We start from the raw sequence: 17,323 nt of genomic DNA, 5'->3' as shown, positions 1-17,323 counted from the left end.
GCCAACAGGTCAAAACCTTATAGGTGCATCCTTTAAAAGCCCTTTTGAAGTTTGAACTCATTAGAACGACAATTGTTTTTGTGCTGAACTGAATGCGGCATTAGTTCATTTCAATGAAGAAACCAATTTTCTTTACAAAAAAAAAAAAAAAAAAAAGGGCCCCTCTTTCTCTCTTCCTTTCTTTTTCTAAATTTATCTCGTAGGCAACTGACTCATGAACCCAAAAAGGTTGGAGACGTAAAATCACAAAGATCCCAAGCATCAAATGGTCTGTTAGCAGACGGGCATGCAACCTCTGAGAGCACAACTAAATTTCGAACAAATGGCACTAGCCCTACTAATAATAATTCTCCATCAACCAATAGTTATTCACTAAAAAGCCTGAACAGCTCCAACTAAGATACACAAGGGAGCTCAACCATCAGAAATTGAGTGTGAAGGATGACCGAATGAGATAAATAACAAAGGACCACGAAGAAAGTGGAACCGATGGTCAAGCATCTACAGCAGCCAGTAGAAGAAAAGAAACTCCAGCAAGACCAGCTCAGGAAGGCAAAACTGGATAGAAATTACACCTTCACTTTCCACAGGGATAAGGTACTGTAGTTGGTCCTTTGATTCTCAGGCACAACCTAAACTAAAAAATGAGCAAAGGAAAGAGGAGATTTAAAACAATTGTTCAAAAAAGTCCAGGCGATGTTAACTTGCATGCTAGTGTGATGGGCGTGCACAGACTTCCTTTCCGAACCATAATCATCTACTTGATGTACTGAGACATCCACTTGAAACCATCACCATACCCCATCTTACGGACTATACTGCACATGAAGACCTCCAGTGGCCTAACATTCGAGTCGGTCAAGCTCACCTTCCCCTTCCCTGTGGTGAAGTTGCTCAACCCAAGGTGGTAACGCAGCTCCTCCTCTGATGCTGCATATGGGATGTCAATCTTATTACCCAGGACAAGGAATGGAACTGATGTCAATGCATCATCTGAAAGAAGTGCGTCCAGTTCCTTTTTCGACTCTGCAAACCGCTCCTTATCAGCTGCATCCACGAGATATACCACAGCATCTACCTGCATATTGCTTTAGCGGATATTAGACAAAAGTAAAACGCATCTGTCGGAATGCTAATGGCCAATGCACCTTCATTAATGCAGGAGAAGTAAACGTTCTTCAGACAGAGCCTTTAGAATTTAGTAAAAACATGGTGTAAGGACTCCACATGGCTATGGGGCAAGAACTCGGACATGCCCTCTAATCAGGTGATCAAAACACAAGTGATTCACAAATATGGACAACCATTCAGCAGTTTGAAAAATCCTGGTTCTCATACATAGATGATATTCCACTAATTGAGCATCTATCAAGAGACAAGCATGCCATGGGCACAAACCTCTTGCAACCATTCACAGTTTCCCCTGTAGACAATTCCTAACATGTCGATGACAATCACCATTATAATTTGCAGTACCCATCTTCGGAGAGGTAAAGCCACATATTATTGCACACTTGTTCGCTAAATTATCAACAAGTTGCATTACCAAAAATGTCAAAAAGGAAAATTTGGACAATCAAAATTTTAACAGAGCTCCAACAACAAATAAAGGAAAACACCTTTTACTATGCTAAGTTTTTGCCAGTTATTGTTTGTTATTGCTAAACAAAAGAATATGTGGATGCCTCAAGAAAAGACGGTCATCATCATAATTGGTGGCTCAAGCATAACCAAAAAAAAGATCCTTGTAAAACCTCTCTCTTCTGTCTCTGTATGTCATGTACTCATGCCAAAAATATACATAATTTCTCACAGAAGCCAACAGAAACTACTGATTTTCTCTACAACTGTTTCTGGACCTTCAGATCCACATAATAATGTCTCTCCTATTCCACCTACATTCTTGAACCAATTCAACCATTTGTATATCTTCAATAAAATAGTGGCAGGAGTTCTCATCCAAACAACCAAGCAGCAGGTTGCCAAATGATGACAATTTAAGCTATACTTTTTCCATGAACTTGCATGCGTGAAACCATAATATTCCTTGCAAAGGTTAATAATGGGCCTCAAATTAGGAGAAACTGCAAGAATTCATCCACTAGTGTTGATACATCAACTGCACCCCTTCTTGAAGACCTTTTGAGAAATTAATCAAAATATGCAAGCTGACAAATCCTAGTCCTACAAAAACAGGCAGGACAGCTGCCCTTGAATAAAAGAAAAGAATCTGCAAACTGCAATAGATACAGTAATAAACAACCAAAGCCACGCAGGTCCTAGAAACAGTTCCCTCCTAGTCTCTGCAACCAAATAGTTCTTGAATTCAAATGGTTACCAATTTCTAGATGGAAAGAAAATCGTTTAATCCACAAAGAAATTCAGAGAATTCAAAAAAAGACTAGCTTGCAGGAGACCATGTCAAATGTGCCACACGAAATTACCAAAGTCTTATATCTAGCTACATGTCAACAACAATCTCAAGCAAACATTATTAAAGAAACAACTAATAAGTCTCTTTATTTTGTCTCTAAACATAGAAAATACTAGTTTGCCAGAAAATGAAAAGGAAAAAAAAAAGCACATCCATGATCAACATGAAAGGTAGTACCATATCAAAATCCAAAAGTGGGGACAAACACTCACCTTTGCATAATAATCCTTCCAAACCCGACGAGCAATCTGATGGCCTCCAAGGTCAAAAGCCTTAAATTTGATCTTGCCAATGCTTAGCTCCTCGGAAGTTGGATATTGAGTAGGTTGATGTTGCACTAATCTCTAAAACAACAGAAACCCCACAACCAAGATCAATCAGCAACACAGCAGGATGAAGAAGGAAAGAAAAAAGAAAGAAAGAACATGGAAGGATTTCTGCTGTCATACTGCAACTCAATATATTGAACATAATCAAGAAGTTTAACAAAAAAATCATTTCTGTTTAAAAATTTCCATTCTCCTTTACAGAAAGAGGAACGAAGATAAAAAGAAACATAAAATTTCCAAAATATGAACATATTCCAGAAAATATAGAAAATTAGAAGAAGAAGAAAAAAAAAAAGAAATCATATCCTTTAAAACATAAAAACGCCACAACCAAATGGGAGGAGAGAAAGAGAATACAATTAGCAAAGCCTAACCAACATCGAGGAACAAAGATTCAAACCCAATGTAAACAAATTGCAACTCCACAAACTGAAGTGACCACAAAGACAGGGGAACAACAAGCAAAAGGAAATCATGAATTTCAACCCCTCACCTCATCCTTCAACATATGAAGAAGTGTGGTCTTCCCAGCATTATCCAACCCTAAGAAAAGAATCTTCGCCTCCTTCTGCCACAGCCCAAGCGAGGCAAGAACCCCATAGAACCAATCAAGTACAAACATCTTCCAATCTCGAAAATTTACGATTCTCTTTCTGGAGATCCGCAGGATCCACAAGTGCCTGGATCAACGACCACAGGAATTTGGCTGGGGAAAAAGATCGAGAGAATGAACAAATAGATCATGAAGGAAACGGAGATGGAGGGGAAAGACTGTGGTGTGTGTGTGTGTGTGTGTGTGTGTGTGTGAGAGAGAGAGAGAGAGAGAGAGAGAGAGAGAGAGAGAAGGTAGAAGGACCTCAACACTGCGTAAAAGTTTAGAGACAATCTGAAGCCAAGAAGAAGAGAAAAAAGTAGAAATTTACTGGAATGAAAAGACGAGGATGAGGGGCACTAATACACAAATAAAGTAAAAAAGCTTGAATACAAAATACTTTGTTTTAGAAAGCAAATCAAATAACTATATTCATTAACAAATTCACAATCAGCCCCAAGAAAGAAAAATCAAATAATAACCCTTGTGGACAAATTTAGAATTGGCCTTGACAGCTTTTCATATTTTGACAAGGAGGACGTTGTCAAATGCGCCCTTCTCAATGTAAGTAACCAAAGCACCATTGACCTGTTTTCATGGTAAGGGTATCATCTTGATTGCAAGGGGTAAGGATATCATTATGATTGCAAGATTTTGGCCCATCTCAGTTACCTTATCTTAAACAACTACCTTCCATCAAACGATAAACATTAATCACAATTGTAGGCTTTTGGCATGTCTCTAAAATCTCATCCTTTAAAAATACCTTCCATCAAAGCATGTAAAAACACAAATCTTAAGGAAAAGCCTATCACCACAATTGCATATTTTTGGACTGCCTCAGTTATCACCTGTCTTAAACTACGTTGTTAAGGCCTTGCCTAGGCATGGACTAAGCGTGAGTCGCTAAGTCCACCATTTAGGCAACGGGATATGTGTTGGCGCCCAGGCTCGCATAGGCTGGCCTAGGCGCCAATGTGCCTAATCCATGTGAAAGTGAAAAGTTACCTTCCCTTTCAATTAAGGTTTTTTAATTGAGTATATATTGTCATGTATTTTATTTTGTATTGATTACATATTTTTATGTACTATTATGTTGATCTGTTATATGTATATATTGTTAGTCACTTGATCTGTTATATACTATGTCACACGGTACTTCGTTTGAGTGAGGTACCCATGTCGACATGGGTACGAAATCGGTACGGGTATGGGTACACCCTTGGACATGGCCCAGACATAGTCAAACCAGTGTCGGGTGCGGTCAACGCACCCATGGCTTGACCACACCCATGGCCGTATCTGTCCTTTTCTGGACTTGGTCAAAGATGACCAAGTCCATTTTGGTCCATATATATATATATATATATATATATATATATATATATATATATATATATATATATATATGGCCGTATCCCCATACGCAAATTTGTTTGAAAGTGTTCCACACTCATACCCGTACTAGAACCCGTACAGGCACCCATACCCGTACCTATGGACATACGTTATAGAGTATTGTGATAACTCATATCTGTTATATGTATACATTAGTATGGTTATGTTACGTACTTATATCATATAATTATATGTATTGTTAATTTGTTATACCTGTTATAAACTTATATGTATATACTATTATGTTAAATTGTATTGTAATACATGTTATATGCATACACTGTTATGTACAGTCTGTTATACATGTTATATATATATACACACGTTAGTATGGTTATGTACTTGATGGTATTGTTACTATTGTGTATTTATATGGATACTATTATGTATTGTTAGTCTTATATTATGTCTTTCTTTAAGTATAGATGTATTAATGTCTTCTTACGGATTTACATTCCTTCTTCTAGAGATTTTTTTTTTTTTTTTCTTGTATTAGATTACATTTAATGAGTAATGTTAAACTTCTACTGATTTTGCATATTCAATGAAGTCAACAAATAATCTTTGATTGTTTAAGTTGATTTTACTACAATCCACAGTTCAAATATTAGTGATAGTTAATCAAAATAACTTGACATATTAACATAACTAAAAAATAAAATAAAAAATTGGTCGCCTACTTTTATTTTACCCAGGCTAGCCTAGGCCCACCTAGGCGCCTTGACAACATAGGTCTTAAACAGATACCTTATATCAAAACATCTTGTCCCAAACAATGTCAAAGATAACTTGTCATAAAACACATGTCAAAAAACAAGTAACTTAATATGTTAAACAGTTAAAGTATCTATCATGGAGAACTTGGAAGGAAAGTCACATAGACTTTGCTATCTTTTGCCAATCAAAGAACTATCAAAATCTCAGTTATCCCATTGATCATGGAAGACAAAACACATAGAAGTTTACAAGAGCTTCATAAGACAAATATAGAAGATCAAGAGTTAGAAATTCAGCAAATGCCTTTCCTTAAAACTAAATATTGAGCAGTAAATATAGTCTGCAATTAAATGCATCAAATAAACTAAAGAACTTGTGCTTTCAGTTTAGCTCAGTTCGGCCATAAAATGCTTATTCATGATTATCGAAAAGGATTAAGAAGTGGAGAATTGGCTATAGATCACACAACGAACCAGTCTCAGTGGTGGAAACCATATAAAAAAGGGTTAAAAAATAAATGAATCACAAATAGCCACTCAGAAAGTTGAGCAAGTTGCATATCACTGCTTACTTTTGAAAATTTACATTTAGAAGCTAAGTTCATAAATTAGTTCTCAAGTAATTGCCCCGGCCAAGGAAGCTGGGTGAAAATTCTAAGTGAGAGAAAAAGTACCAAAATGTCCTTAACCTTACTAGAAGAGACCAAACAAAAAAAAAGCACAAACACTGCCAAACATAATGACATACATCAATTAACTAACACAAAGAAACGATCGTCATCACAAATCCTACACTCAACAAAAGAAAGTAATTGAAGATCAGCTGCCAAAAACCTAATCCTTGCAGTAGAATTGAACAAGAATAATGAAAAAGAAATCCATAACAAGCGAAACTCAGATAACAAAGCGAGTTATTTCCATGACCACCTTTGGTTTCAAGATCTTTGAGGCAAGTATGTGTAATTTTCCCAAGTCACGCTGTTTTCTACCTGCCAGCCGCGAAAAGAGAAGAACCCAAGAAATCAATTATGATGACGTGTTCTTCCTTAATTTTGTTCGGTAGGCATCAGCACCAGAAAGCTTATGGTGAGTCCAAGTCCAAAAGTCAGCGAAAGAGAAGGAAGGAAGAGTATTGGAGCACACTGAGAAGGAAGGGAATTGTGGGGGCAAGGGAATGAAATCTGGTGGGGTTTTAGGGTTGAAGAGATGCCATCCCAATCGGACATATTTGAAAGGTTGGAAGATTGGAAAGGTGAAAGGTGGATGTGCAAATACTCAGACAAGCACAATTCTATGAGAACTACATCCCCCCCCCCCCCCCTCCCCCTCTTTTCTCTCTCTCATAACACCAAGGCAAACGTCTTCTTCACATCCTCTTTTCTACAAAAATTATCAACAAAAAACCTATGAATGATCACATGAGACACATCCAAACATTTGTCCAAGAACCTTTTCTTCTTCATCAATGTTGCCATCTTTTACAATATCAAGACCCATCAATGTTTGAAAAACAGTTGTTGAGAATCAAGCCTTCACTCTGTTAAGGAACTAATGAGCTTCCTCTACTTTAGAAAGTTCAGGGAAAGCCCTGACTACTCAATGTCCAAAGGCGTGCCAACGATCTGGTCATCAGGCACCGACTGGCAACCATCTACACCTCTCTCACGATCAAGCAACTTTATTAGCATTTGAGAAAAAAATTTTGTAAAGAGAACAAAGGCATCCTTGTCCAACTAAATTGCTAAAAGGACATTAACCTAAGTTACCACTGTGGTGAATGGAAACGTTTATTTGAGAACTTAATGAAATGCTGGGCATTTATTAGTGAAACAAGAAAGACTGGGCAGTGGGCAGTCTTTTATAACTCGCCCTTAAGTTCAGCAGCCTTCTGTAATTTTTCCCACAGAATCCGTCTAACATGAAGACGGATTCTGTACTGCACATAAACGATCTGGGAAACAAATTCAGGGTTCACCAGTTAATTTGTAAACATGTTTCAGGTTTGATCAGTTGCACTACTATATCAAAACAGAGTCCAAAAATGTCATGCCCGGAACATGGATAAGAGAGATATGGCCGCTGCATAGAAATTTTCTTAACTAGAAAAGACAAATGAATGCAGATCGATCAATTCCGAACAGATGACACAAGGGATAACTGAGCTGGAAAATGCATGCAGGTCTCGCCAGTTAATTTGAAAACGAATAGCAGGTTTAACCAGTTGCACAACTTTGCCAAAACAAAGGCCAAGCAATTCATGAGGAAGAAGTTAATAGACCAGAACATGGATAAGAGGGCCATGACCGCTGCATCGAAATTTTCTTAGCTATCAAAGACAACTGAATGCAGATCGATCAATTGCAAACAGATGACACAAGGGATAACTGATTATATGCATACCCCAGGAGTTTGAAAAGAATCTTGCAGTCCAACCATCCACAAAGTTCCAGTTTTCTTCAAAAACCTATATCAGCAAAGGAGAAAGCAATCAGAAAAAAGACGGTAGACTCTCAAAGCTGAAAATCTGAAGTGGCATTAGAACAATGAGTGGAACATACAAAAATATGGGATGTGCACACTTAGTGGTGATCAAAACCCCCGAAATGAAACCCTCCCCAATCCGCAATTGAACCCCGAAATCCGAACCCCAAACTCCGCAATCAAAATCCCAAATCGGAACCCCCAATCCGCAATTAAAAGGACCAATCAAAATGCCCGAATCAAAAGAAGAAAGGAGAGAGTGAGAGAGAGACTCAGGGGAGCAGGCTACGGTCGACCGCTAGCAGACACCAGCACGCGGCGGAGATTCACAGAGATGCATACCCGCCAGAGACAGATGTTCCCAGGCACATTACATTTCCTCACGGGTGTTAACTTCGTGAAACTGAAGCAGTGAAAAGTGAAAACGAGAACGCTGTTTCGTGCTTCCGACGTTGGCCGGGGCTGAGGAGGCGTTTACTGGAATGAATTTACAGTACTTGATCGGATGGCTGTCACCGCAGAGTCCAGCGATGAACGGTTAAAAAGCGTCACAGCCTGGGCTTGTGCGTGGTCCGCTGGGTTGGTGAAATAATAGTTAAATTTCGTTCCAAGAAATGTTTCCGGATTACCAAATCGCACTGTAACTTTTTAAACAATTCTTTTAGAAGGCCTGCAGCTGTCGTTCAGCGCTTTTTAGCTTTTTATGAAAAGACTATGCACGCTAACATTTTGGTTGTTTGGTAGTCCAAATATTTTGGAAAAGTTTTGTAAATCTAACATAAAGTCTAAAACACAGATTCTGATGAAATACTAAAACTAAGTATATATGAATCTACACACTATTTGAAGGCATGTTCATCTATTTGAGGCATGTTCATGAAACACTTACAAATTGTGTCATTTGTCAAATAGTTTGATGTATTCAATTCTCAATGCAGCGATTGAGTTATATAAGTCTGAGTTTTATTACATCCAGTCCATGCAAAGCTCACATTTTTTCTCATTAGATGTTATCCAATTATGTATAACTTCAAAAACTGAGTTCCAAATATGTTAAAATTCGAAATATGACCCACGTATCCGTGAAGATCCAATTTTGCTACATACAAGTTTACATTCAAAAGTTCATTAATGTTTTTTGATAAAAATATAAAATATTGTCTTCTACTACTATTTAGAAACACAACATTCAAAAACTTCATGATTCTGTTCCAAAAAAGATTATTAGATCCAAAAATCATGACATAATATCGCAATAATTTAGTACTTTTGAACATATGTTCTAAAAACATGCCTCTCATAAACAAATTGTTTTTTCTTTCTTTTTCTTTCCCACCAAGCTCGAGGTACATCTATAATTTTGATGCTCGTGAGAATCGAACCCTGCAACAAAAGTATACTCAACCCATTTGCAGCCCGAATCCAGATGGGTTTCACAAATGGATTTCTTACTCATGTGCATGTTCGGTACGTTTGGTGAAGACCTGAAGCCCCAATCGGCACGGTATGGTATGGTCGGCTTGTAGACCGTGCAATGTCCTGTCCAGGTGCGTTCAGGCGCACATTAAATACTTACGCAAGCCTTACGGTGAACAGTAGATGATGTTATAAAGTAAACCCTTCTTTTATGTACATCTGATTTATATTATTGCACGAATATCTTGGGGTGAGGAATATTATTTTAGTCGGAAATATTATTGAGGCCACTCAAGTTTGCAGAGAGGAATGCAAGTGGTCCTGATTAGGTCAGTGACGACTTAATATATATATATATATATATATATTGGGGTCGGAGTTACAGATGGGGAGATGCAAGAGGCCCTAGGTCTCATCAGGTGATGTTAGGATCTAAATCTTATGTCAATCCAAATCCAACTGCCTTCATCAGGAAGAGTCACGAACGGGTTCCAAACTGAATGTCCGATTGAGGTTTTACATATTTTCAAGTTATGAGGACGTAAGACGTGACGTAGTTAGGTGTGAGAGACTAAAATCTCATTTTCATCTTTCGTCCAGCAAACATGAAGATACAAAAATGTGAAAAATTAAAAAAAAAAGTATGTTTTTGACTAAGATCCGATTCGATCCGAGGTGATTCGATATATTTGAAACTGTAGATTTCGGAACACCCCCCCCCCCCCTCCCTTGGATTTTAAATCTAATACAAAGATTTGGATCTTTCTCAGCACAGATCTCAGATGGATTTGGATCTATGGAACGCCCCCAAATTGAAACAGCGATGGCTGGACCGGGTCGTGTCCTCCTTTAAAATGTCTTGTTCATGGCTTACATTTAGTCTATATGCAAAATTATACTTACCAAACTCAAACTTTGTTTGAAAATACCAATCCAATGACTGGATAAAAAATGTGAAACCATGTGGATTTCATAAATCCATTCCAATAAAACAAGAATATGAAGTGGGAACCATACATTGGTCGGGTAGATCCATTCCACGCATCAATTATTTGATTGTTTGCTGGCAAACTAATTCCAACGAAACTTCTTCCCTGGGGACGCGTTCAAACATCATTCAATGGAGTCCGTCTCCCTAGACGAAAGCGGTCCATATTGTGAATAAACGACACTCTCGGGAGAAGCCAAGAAGAGTGGTCCCGAGAGAGCTCTGGGAAGAAACTATTGCATGAAGAAATGTCAAAGAAAGAAAGAGTCTAAAAAGACTTCAACAAATAAATAAATAAATAAATATATATATATATATATATATATATATCTCAAACTTCCCTTGTGTGGTCCTCACGAGGCTTCGTCATAGTTGTTCACTAAAAAAATCTGCCCAAAAGATCTCGTAATTAAAATGTTGAATAAAAATATAAAATGAAACAATGGGATGCTAACCGATTTAATTTAGAATGGATGTATACCAAATTGATAATATGAATAAAAAATTAATATTCGATTAATACATAGGAATGAATTCATATTTAAGAAATGACATCAAACCAGATTTGAGATTCGCTTTCAAATAAACACTTGACTAGATTCAAGAGCGAATTCAGCATTGGATTCACTTTTACATAAATGCCCAATACCCATACATTTTGAAAGTAAGTTCTTAACATAACATACTATAACATTTAGATTCGATGTGCATTTATAAATTGGATTCAGATTCGAATGTGAAAAAACGAAAGTTGGATTTGAATGGTGAGTCTAAATCGAATATGGATATACGCTAATCTTTTGTTCTTTCGCATTCATTCTGATGCTACGAACTGAAAAAAATGTGAAATCACGTAAAATAAAGGTTATATCTAATTGAAATTGAATCCTTGACATTCCTAAAAACGATGCATTGAAGTCCCGATAAGACGGGTTTTGTTGAAGGCACTGGTTCATAAAAGAAAAGAATTATTGTGCTAGACCCGGTTCAGTTGAACTGGGTCCACGCGGCTTTCCCGCGAAGTGGAAACTGCCAGTCCGGCGCCAACGATTGGATCATATATACACGCTGTGTCGTTGACTTGGCGAGATGAGCAAGTCTCCCCTTAACTGTGAAGGAAATTGCCCAGTTGGAAGTTGGAACCATCGTCGACACCTTTCAACTGGTCCCTCTTGTATTTATTTACGCCCTTCTCTTCCTCACCCACCTCCCGTTCCTCCTTGCTCATCCTCTTCTTTCGCTTGCAGTCGTGGCTTCAAGCTTCAGGGACTCGTAGTTTTGCAAGATGAGTTATTACAATCAGGCACCTCCAAACTATGGGGCACAATACCCTGCACCAGGGTACGGGTACCCTCCACAGCCGGGGTACCCTCCGCCACCGCCGGCAGGTTACCCTACGGGTGCCCCGCCACCGCAGTACCCGCAGCAGCCTCCACCTCCCCAGAAGAGCGGCCCTGGTTGTTTCGAAGGAGTGTAAGTTTGCAAATCTCTTCCATGCATGCGTCTGTTTTCTTTTTTATGATCCTTTCCCATGGATGATTAGTCTGAAACACTATTTTGGAAGATTAATTAAACTGGAGATGTTCTTCTTTCACTTTGCAAAAGAAAAGGGGGGGAGGGTAATTTCTGAAGAAATCGGTTTCTGCCGTTTCACAGAAAGGAGAGATCGTTTTACATCTAAAAGATTCCATCATGGCAGTTTTCTTTTTTCTTTTTTCTGTTTCTCTTTTTTCCATGTGTTTGGGGCTAAGCTTCTGATACTCTTTCATGGCAGTCTTGCGGCTCTTTGTTGCTGCTGTGTCCTGGAAGCTTGTTTCTAGTGAGGAAGGCCCTGGATGGCCTACGGCACGACGCGTTTGGAGTTGAAGGCTTTCGTTTCTCCCAGTTTACTTTTTTTCCAGATGTGGAAATTAGATGTAATTGGCTCATTTGTGGTACAAATCAGAAAGAAGACAAGTCTTTTCTGTCGTTTATGGGTGCTTCTATCCTTGACAAAATGTCACTGCAATTTATGTGCGTATTATGCAGCGTGATGTATTTGTGGAATTTTCAAATATATTCTTATACGCCTAATTGCATAAATAGATGGACTGAAACTGTCCAACAATGTTGGCATAAAAAAACTGTGGAAATTTAATGTTTAGAATAGATGTTATAATCCAAGAAAGAATTAAAACCACTGATTTTTAAAGTCTTTTGGTAAATTCAATCCGCGCGTCGAATTTTTTTTATTTTGATTTCTTTAGATTTCCTACACAAGTACAATAGACATGTCTGGTTTCCATAATTTGTTTTTGAATTCTATACACACACACACACACGAGGAGAGGGAAGAGAGAGAGAGAGAGAGAGAGAGAGAGAGAGAGCAATTTTGCAGTTAATCTCTGCCTCCTTCCTCTTTCGTCATGGAAGATAACCATGCCCGAGCTTGCGTTCTTCGCCGGCGCTCGCCGACGAGCAGAGAGAAAAAATATGCCATTGTATTAATGTGACGGTGACCAATTCAGCAACTAAGAGGCTACATTGCATTATTTGGATGAATGCCACCCATTTTCTGCCTGTTGTATGTTTTAACAATACTGGGAAAACCGAACTTTTTGACAAAGTCGCGGATGACTTTCTTCGAAAATTTAGAAAAAGCAATTGTTTAGTTTAATAACTAATGTGACTTACATTAGTTCGTTGAATATTAAAGCACCATATGAAATCACCTGTCTCCCCACTGAGAGGCTGCACCAGAAAGCACCTTTAAAGCTCCATTAAGGAGCAAGAGTAGAAATGGTGGGCTTTTCTGCAAGAACCTTACGACATTTTGTACACATGCCACTGTTTGAAATTTAAGTCGGCCACAAGAGAGACTATTCACCACTGAGTTGGTGCCGAACCGAATCATTTTGCAGAGGATTCGAGTCGAATATGCCGATTCAGATGTATTAATTGGGCCGATTCTGATACCACAATCTTAGTTTATCAAATTCAGAGATTTAATTAATTTGGTGAGGAATGGATCGTTGGTAACTACATCCGCAAGTATATGCCAGTATCTTTTTCATCGTTTTGACATCTGGGCCTTTCTTGGTTGTTCTAAGCACTCTGACTAAGTGATCTTCTTCATGTTAAAGGTACAAAAATGGAGACAATCAACCTTCTCTGTATTTGCATTAATACAGAAAAACCAGAAACAAGATGCTTTGCTTTTGAAAAAGTCGCATGAACCAAGGTCACATGATACATAACGGTAAAATTATAATGCCTTTACAGAGGACGATAACAGGGAACCCTTCCATACTTTAACAAAAACTGAACAGCACAGACCAGAAGAACTGCTTTACTCCCTTAATTATTAAAACCACAAGAAATACATCACCGCCTTCCATATCTAACTAAGAATGCATAAACCTGGAGAGGGAGACGCTACCTACCCTTCACAGCTCGGCTACTTGTTTCTGTAGATCTTTCCCCAGCGGTAGAAGATGCCAACACCACCAAGCCCAGATGCCCAAAGATTCAGGCCATAATTCTTCGACTCCTTGGCGACCTTGCCCTGCCATCCGATGGTTTTGGGGGTTTATATACTGTGATTGCTTTCTCCGGTTCTTCTTCTTTCAGTGGATTACTGCATGTCCTGATTGCTTCTTCTTCTTCTTCTTATTATCTTCTTTGTTATCGCGACCGTGTTCATCACCTACGGTGGACAAGTTCTTCGCAGGGATTGACGCGCCCCTCGTCAGTATTCGGGCTTTCTTTTTCACTTTTCTAAAGTTCAAGGAGGAGGACTTTTGTCGAAAGGGTACACCATGTCAGCTTCTAAGTTTACTTACACATTTGTCGAAAGGGTACTTTGCTAATGTATTCAGTGGCCGATAAGTCACACACATTTTAATGCAACCACATGAAAGGTGCCAAGAGCATATTCACTGTGTTGCATTGTCAAGATTATGCAACAAATATCATTCGCTCAAGTTGGAAACAGATAAAGTGGACATCATGGTTTGAAGTATCACTGCTGCACATCTTCAGTATCTGTCAACGAACCATGGTCTGTGTGCCAGCCACACCACCAAAGACATTGAACCAGCTTCTTCTCCCAAAACATATCACTGCTGCACATCTTCAGTATCTGTCAACGAACCATGGTCTGTGTGCCAGCCACACCACCAAGTCATTGAACCAGCTTCTTCTCCCAAAACACTAATTTGCAATCACAAAAATTGGAGATGTGAAACATACAAGGACATTTTCTTAAACAATGCATTTATTTAGCCATATTTCATATTAATGAATTTGCAGATTGACATGTATTGTCCTCCATATCACTACATCATGTTGTATGAAGCTCCATAACTTGCTAAAAGAAACTAAGCCTGACAGTGAAGCACAAACATGGAAAACAGAAACCACACGTCACAGAAATGCAAGAGATACAGGTGCCAAAATAGAAATGATTTATTCACTTGGACTTAGTGGTGCTATGCAAGATGTAGCACACCATCCCGATGGTTTTGAAGCCAATGACACCAAGTGTCAATAGAAACACTAAAACATATTGCAAGTATTATGAAGCTTTTCACATGCACATAAAACAGGTGCTTGAGTGCATGAACTGCACGCATGGTTATGCATGTTCAATATTCATGGTCTGAAACGTGAAGTATAAAAAGCATGTTAGCAATTGTTAGTTCATAGACAACATAAAGAGTGGTTAAGCTCATATGCATGGCACCACATCTTGTCTATGAAGCATCATGGAATTTCCCGTATCCATGCTTTATATTCTTCTCAGCCCATGAAGAGAAAGGCACGAGAAGCAAAGTTGTATAAGTTCAGCAATGAAGTGAGAACAGAGAGCAGCTACACAAGCTACATGTGACAGGAAAATAATCAAGCAGTCAACCCCTGGACATACAGCTAAAAACCATTTTAACATCCAATGCAAAATCAGGGTTCTACATTGAACTAAACCTTTTCTGTTTTGGGAAGTAGTACAAAAGACGGCCTTTATGAGAACGGGAGCGCTGAATCATGTTTTTAAGACTTTCATCTTCAGATATATTCACTTCCTTGGGGTCTGTTCAAATTAAAACATGATAATAAAGAAACTTAATAAACAGAAAACTATTCCAATACAAAGAAAACTGTAGCACATGAAGTGTCATGTATAATTGCTCATACCATGATAAATTATATCTTGGTCAAGGAGAGCATACCATATTGATCACAGTGATGTGCCAACATGACTCCCACATCAAAGATCAACTTTCCAAGAGATTTGAATGCTTCATATACGAAAAGGACAAAGATGACCAATTTATTAGAAGTAATAACAAAAATAAAAATCATTCGTTCTTATATACCTTAGCCTAAACAACTATCTAAATCAACCCCTGACCAATGAACAATCTGGCAAAGGGAAAAAGTATAATTAATAGACAAACATAACCAAATGAAGGTATTTTATTCTTTCTTAATTTTTCTTTTTAATGAGACTTTTCTGGCACATTTAAGGTGGAAAGTTAAATAAGTATCAGTCTAGGTATAAAGTCAGAATCAGAACTTTATTGGAATATCATAGGTCAAGTCTGTAATCCATCTAAACAATCATTTATTATTCAAGTAGTTAAATTTGATATGAGGAGACGACATCTAAAATCCCTCGTACGTTATAATCACACACACCCTCACAGTCTGTGAGGTCCACTACCATGTTATTCAAGTTTGGGAGACAAATTGACAACAAACAACTAAACAGATCCTATATCAATGGAATTTCTCTTTATCATTTTTCTGACATTTGATCTTGAAAGTGACAAAAGGAAATAAAAAGAAGTTCTCTATATCTTCACACAGTTTTCTTTATTGTTTTGGTTATAATACTATACTTTTGGTTTGTAAATAATTTAACAAAACGATGCCATCACAGGTTCCAATTCTTGGTGACAACATGAGATGCTACAGGAGCTCTACATTTCTCTAGAAATCTGCTTTGTTATTATCAGTAACGAAGGACAAATCGCTGTCTATTTGCAATGAGCCAAATGTTTATTTGATGTGGATACGGGTACGGGTATGCGGACACGGCAATTTTTTCAAAATTTTAGGATACGCGGACACGGTGAATATTATATTCAAAAAAATTAAAAATGATAATAAAGAAAACACGAAATTAATAATTCACTCTTACAATCTCATAAATCATACTACATTAAACATAATAAAAAGATGGAAAAAACATATAATGAACATAAAATTTATGAAACAATACAACAAACTGACAAAGTATAAACACGCAGTCGGAGATTTATTTCTGAATAATGTAAAACAGTCCTCAATGAAAGCAGCAACCTATGGCACATTCTAGAGACTGTTGCAATGGCCACCTTACAAAAACGAAGGCAAAATCTCCAAATCGGCGAAATCACCAAATCCCAAAATTAAACAAAAAAAGAAAATATCGCACATAGCATTGAAGAATAGGATCATTAACTGTCCAATCTTCAAAGGAAAACATCCCCAAATTGGCAAGAAATACCCAATCTAAAAAATCCCCAAATGAAAGTTGAATATCGAAAAGAAAAAGAAAAAACACTTACCTGTCTGTCGCCGGCTGCCGCCGGACGCCACAGGATGTCGCGGTCGATCGCCGGAGGTCATCGCCGTCGCCGTCGACCACCATTGCCGAACTGTGCTGTCGCCGCAAATCATCGAGGGTAAAGGAAGGTCGACTGTCGAGGGTAAAGCGTAAAAAGAAACGAGGGTTAAAAAGAAAATTGGGTTATGAAAGTGTTGGATTGGGTCTGACCCAAACCCGATTCAAAACGTATCCTGCGGTGTCCACGTGTAGGCGTGTCGACACCGGTACGTGACCCAGATTGCTTTGTTTTTCATGATCTAGAAATTAAAAGAACTAAGAAACAAAAAAACGATACTTACCAAACTCAAGTTCCGGCAAATGATTCCTGGGCCATATAT

General features: G+C 38.1%; 2 protein-coding genes across 4 annotated transcripts; one reads left to right on the top strand and one right to left on the bottom strand.

Annotated features, from left to right (window-relative positions):
* Positions 1-338: 338 nt before the first annotated feature.
* LOC116251081 (GTP-binding protein SAR1A-like) lies at positions 339-8,418 on the bottom strand. Of its 3 annotated transcripts, none has more exons than XM_031625151.2 (5): positions 8,223-8,418; positions 7,870-7,933; positions 3,257-3,469; positions 2,647-2,778; positions 339-1,078 (listed from the first exon to the last, which is right to left on the bottom strand). In XM_031625151.2, the coding sequence occupies exons 3-5, from the start codon at positions 3,383-3,385 to the stop codon at positions 758-760; spliced, it is 582 nt and encodes a 193-aa protein (XP_031481011.1). In that variant the 5' UTR covers positions 3,386-3,469; positions 7,870-7,933; positions 8,223-8,418; the 3' UTR covers positions 339-757. The 3 variants fall into 3 exon arrangements, with proteins under 3 accessions (XP_031481011.1, XP_031481012.1, XP_031481013.1); XM_031625152.2 differs by lacking the exon at positions 8,223-8,418 and adding an exon at positions 8,028-8,186; XM_031625153.2 differs by lacking the exon at positions 8,223-8,418 and adding an exon at positions 8,049-8,186.
* Positions 8,419-11,443: 3,025 nt separating this feature from the next.
* On the top strand, positions 11,444-12,506 carry LOC116250365 (uncharacterized). Its single transcript, XM_031623992.1, has 2 exons — positions 11,444-11,827; positions 12,129-12,506. The coding sequence occupies exons 1-2, from the start codon at positions 11,444-11,446 to the stop codon at positions 12,489-12,491; spliced, it is 747 nt and encodes a 248-aa protein (XP_031479852.1). The 3' UTR covers positions 12,492-12,506.
* The last annotated feature ends 4,817 nt before the right edge of the window (positions 12,507-17,323 follow it).

Source organism: Nymphaea colorata, chromosome 3, assembly GCF_008831285.2.
Source record: "Nymphaea colorata isolate Beijing-Zhang1983 chromosome 3, ASM883128v2, whole genome shotgun sequence".
In the NCBI taxonomy this organism is placed as follows: Eukaryota; Viridiplantae; Streptophyta; class Magnoliopsida; order Nymphaeales; family Nymphaeaceae; genus Nymphaea; species Nymphaea colorata.
The sequence above is the reverse complement of the archived record's forward strand: the minus strand, read 5'-3'. Positions and strand labels throughout refer to the sequence as shown.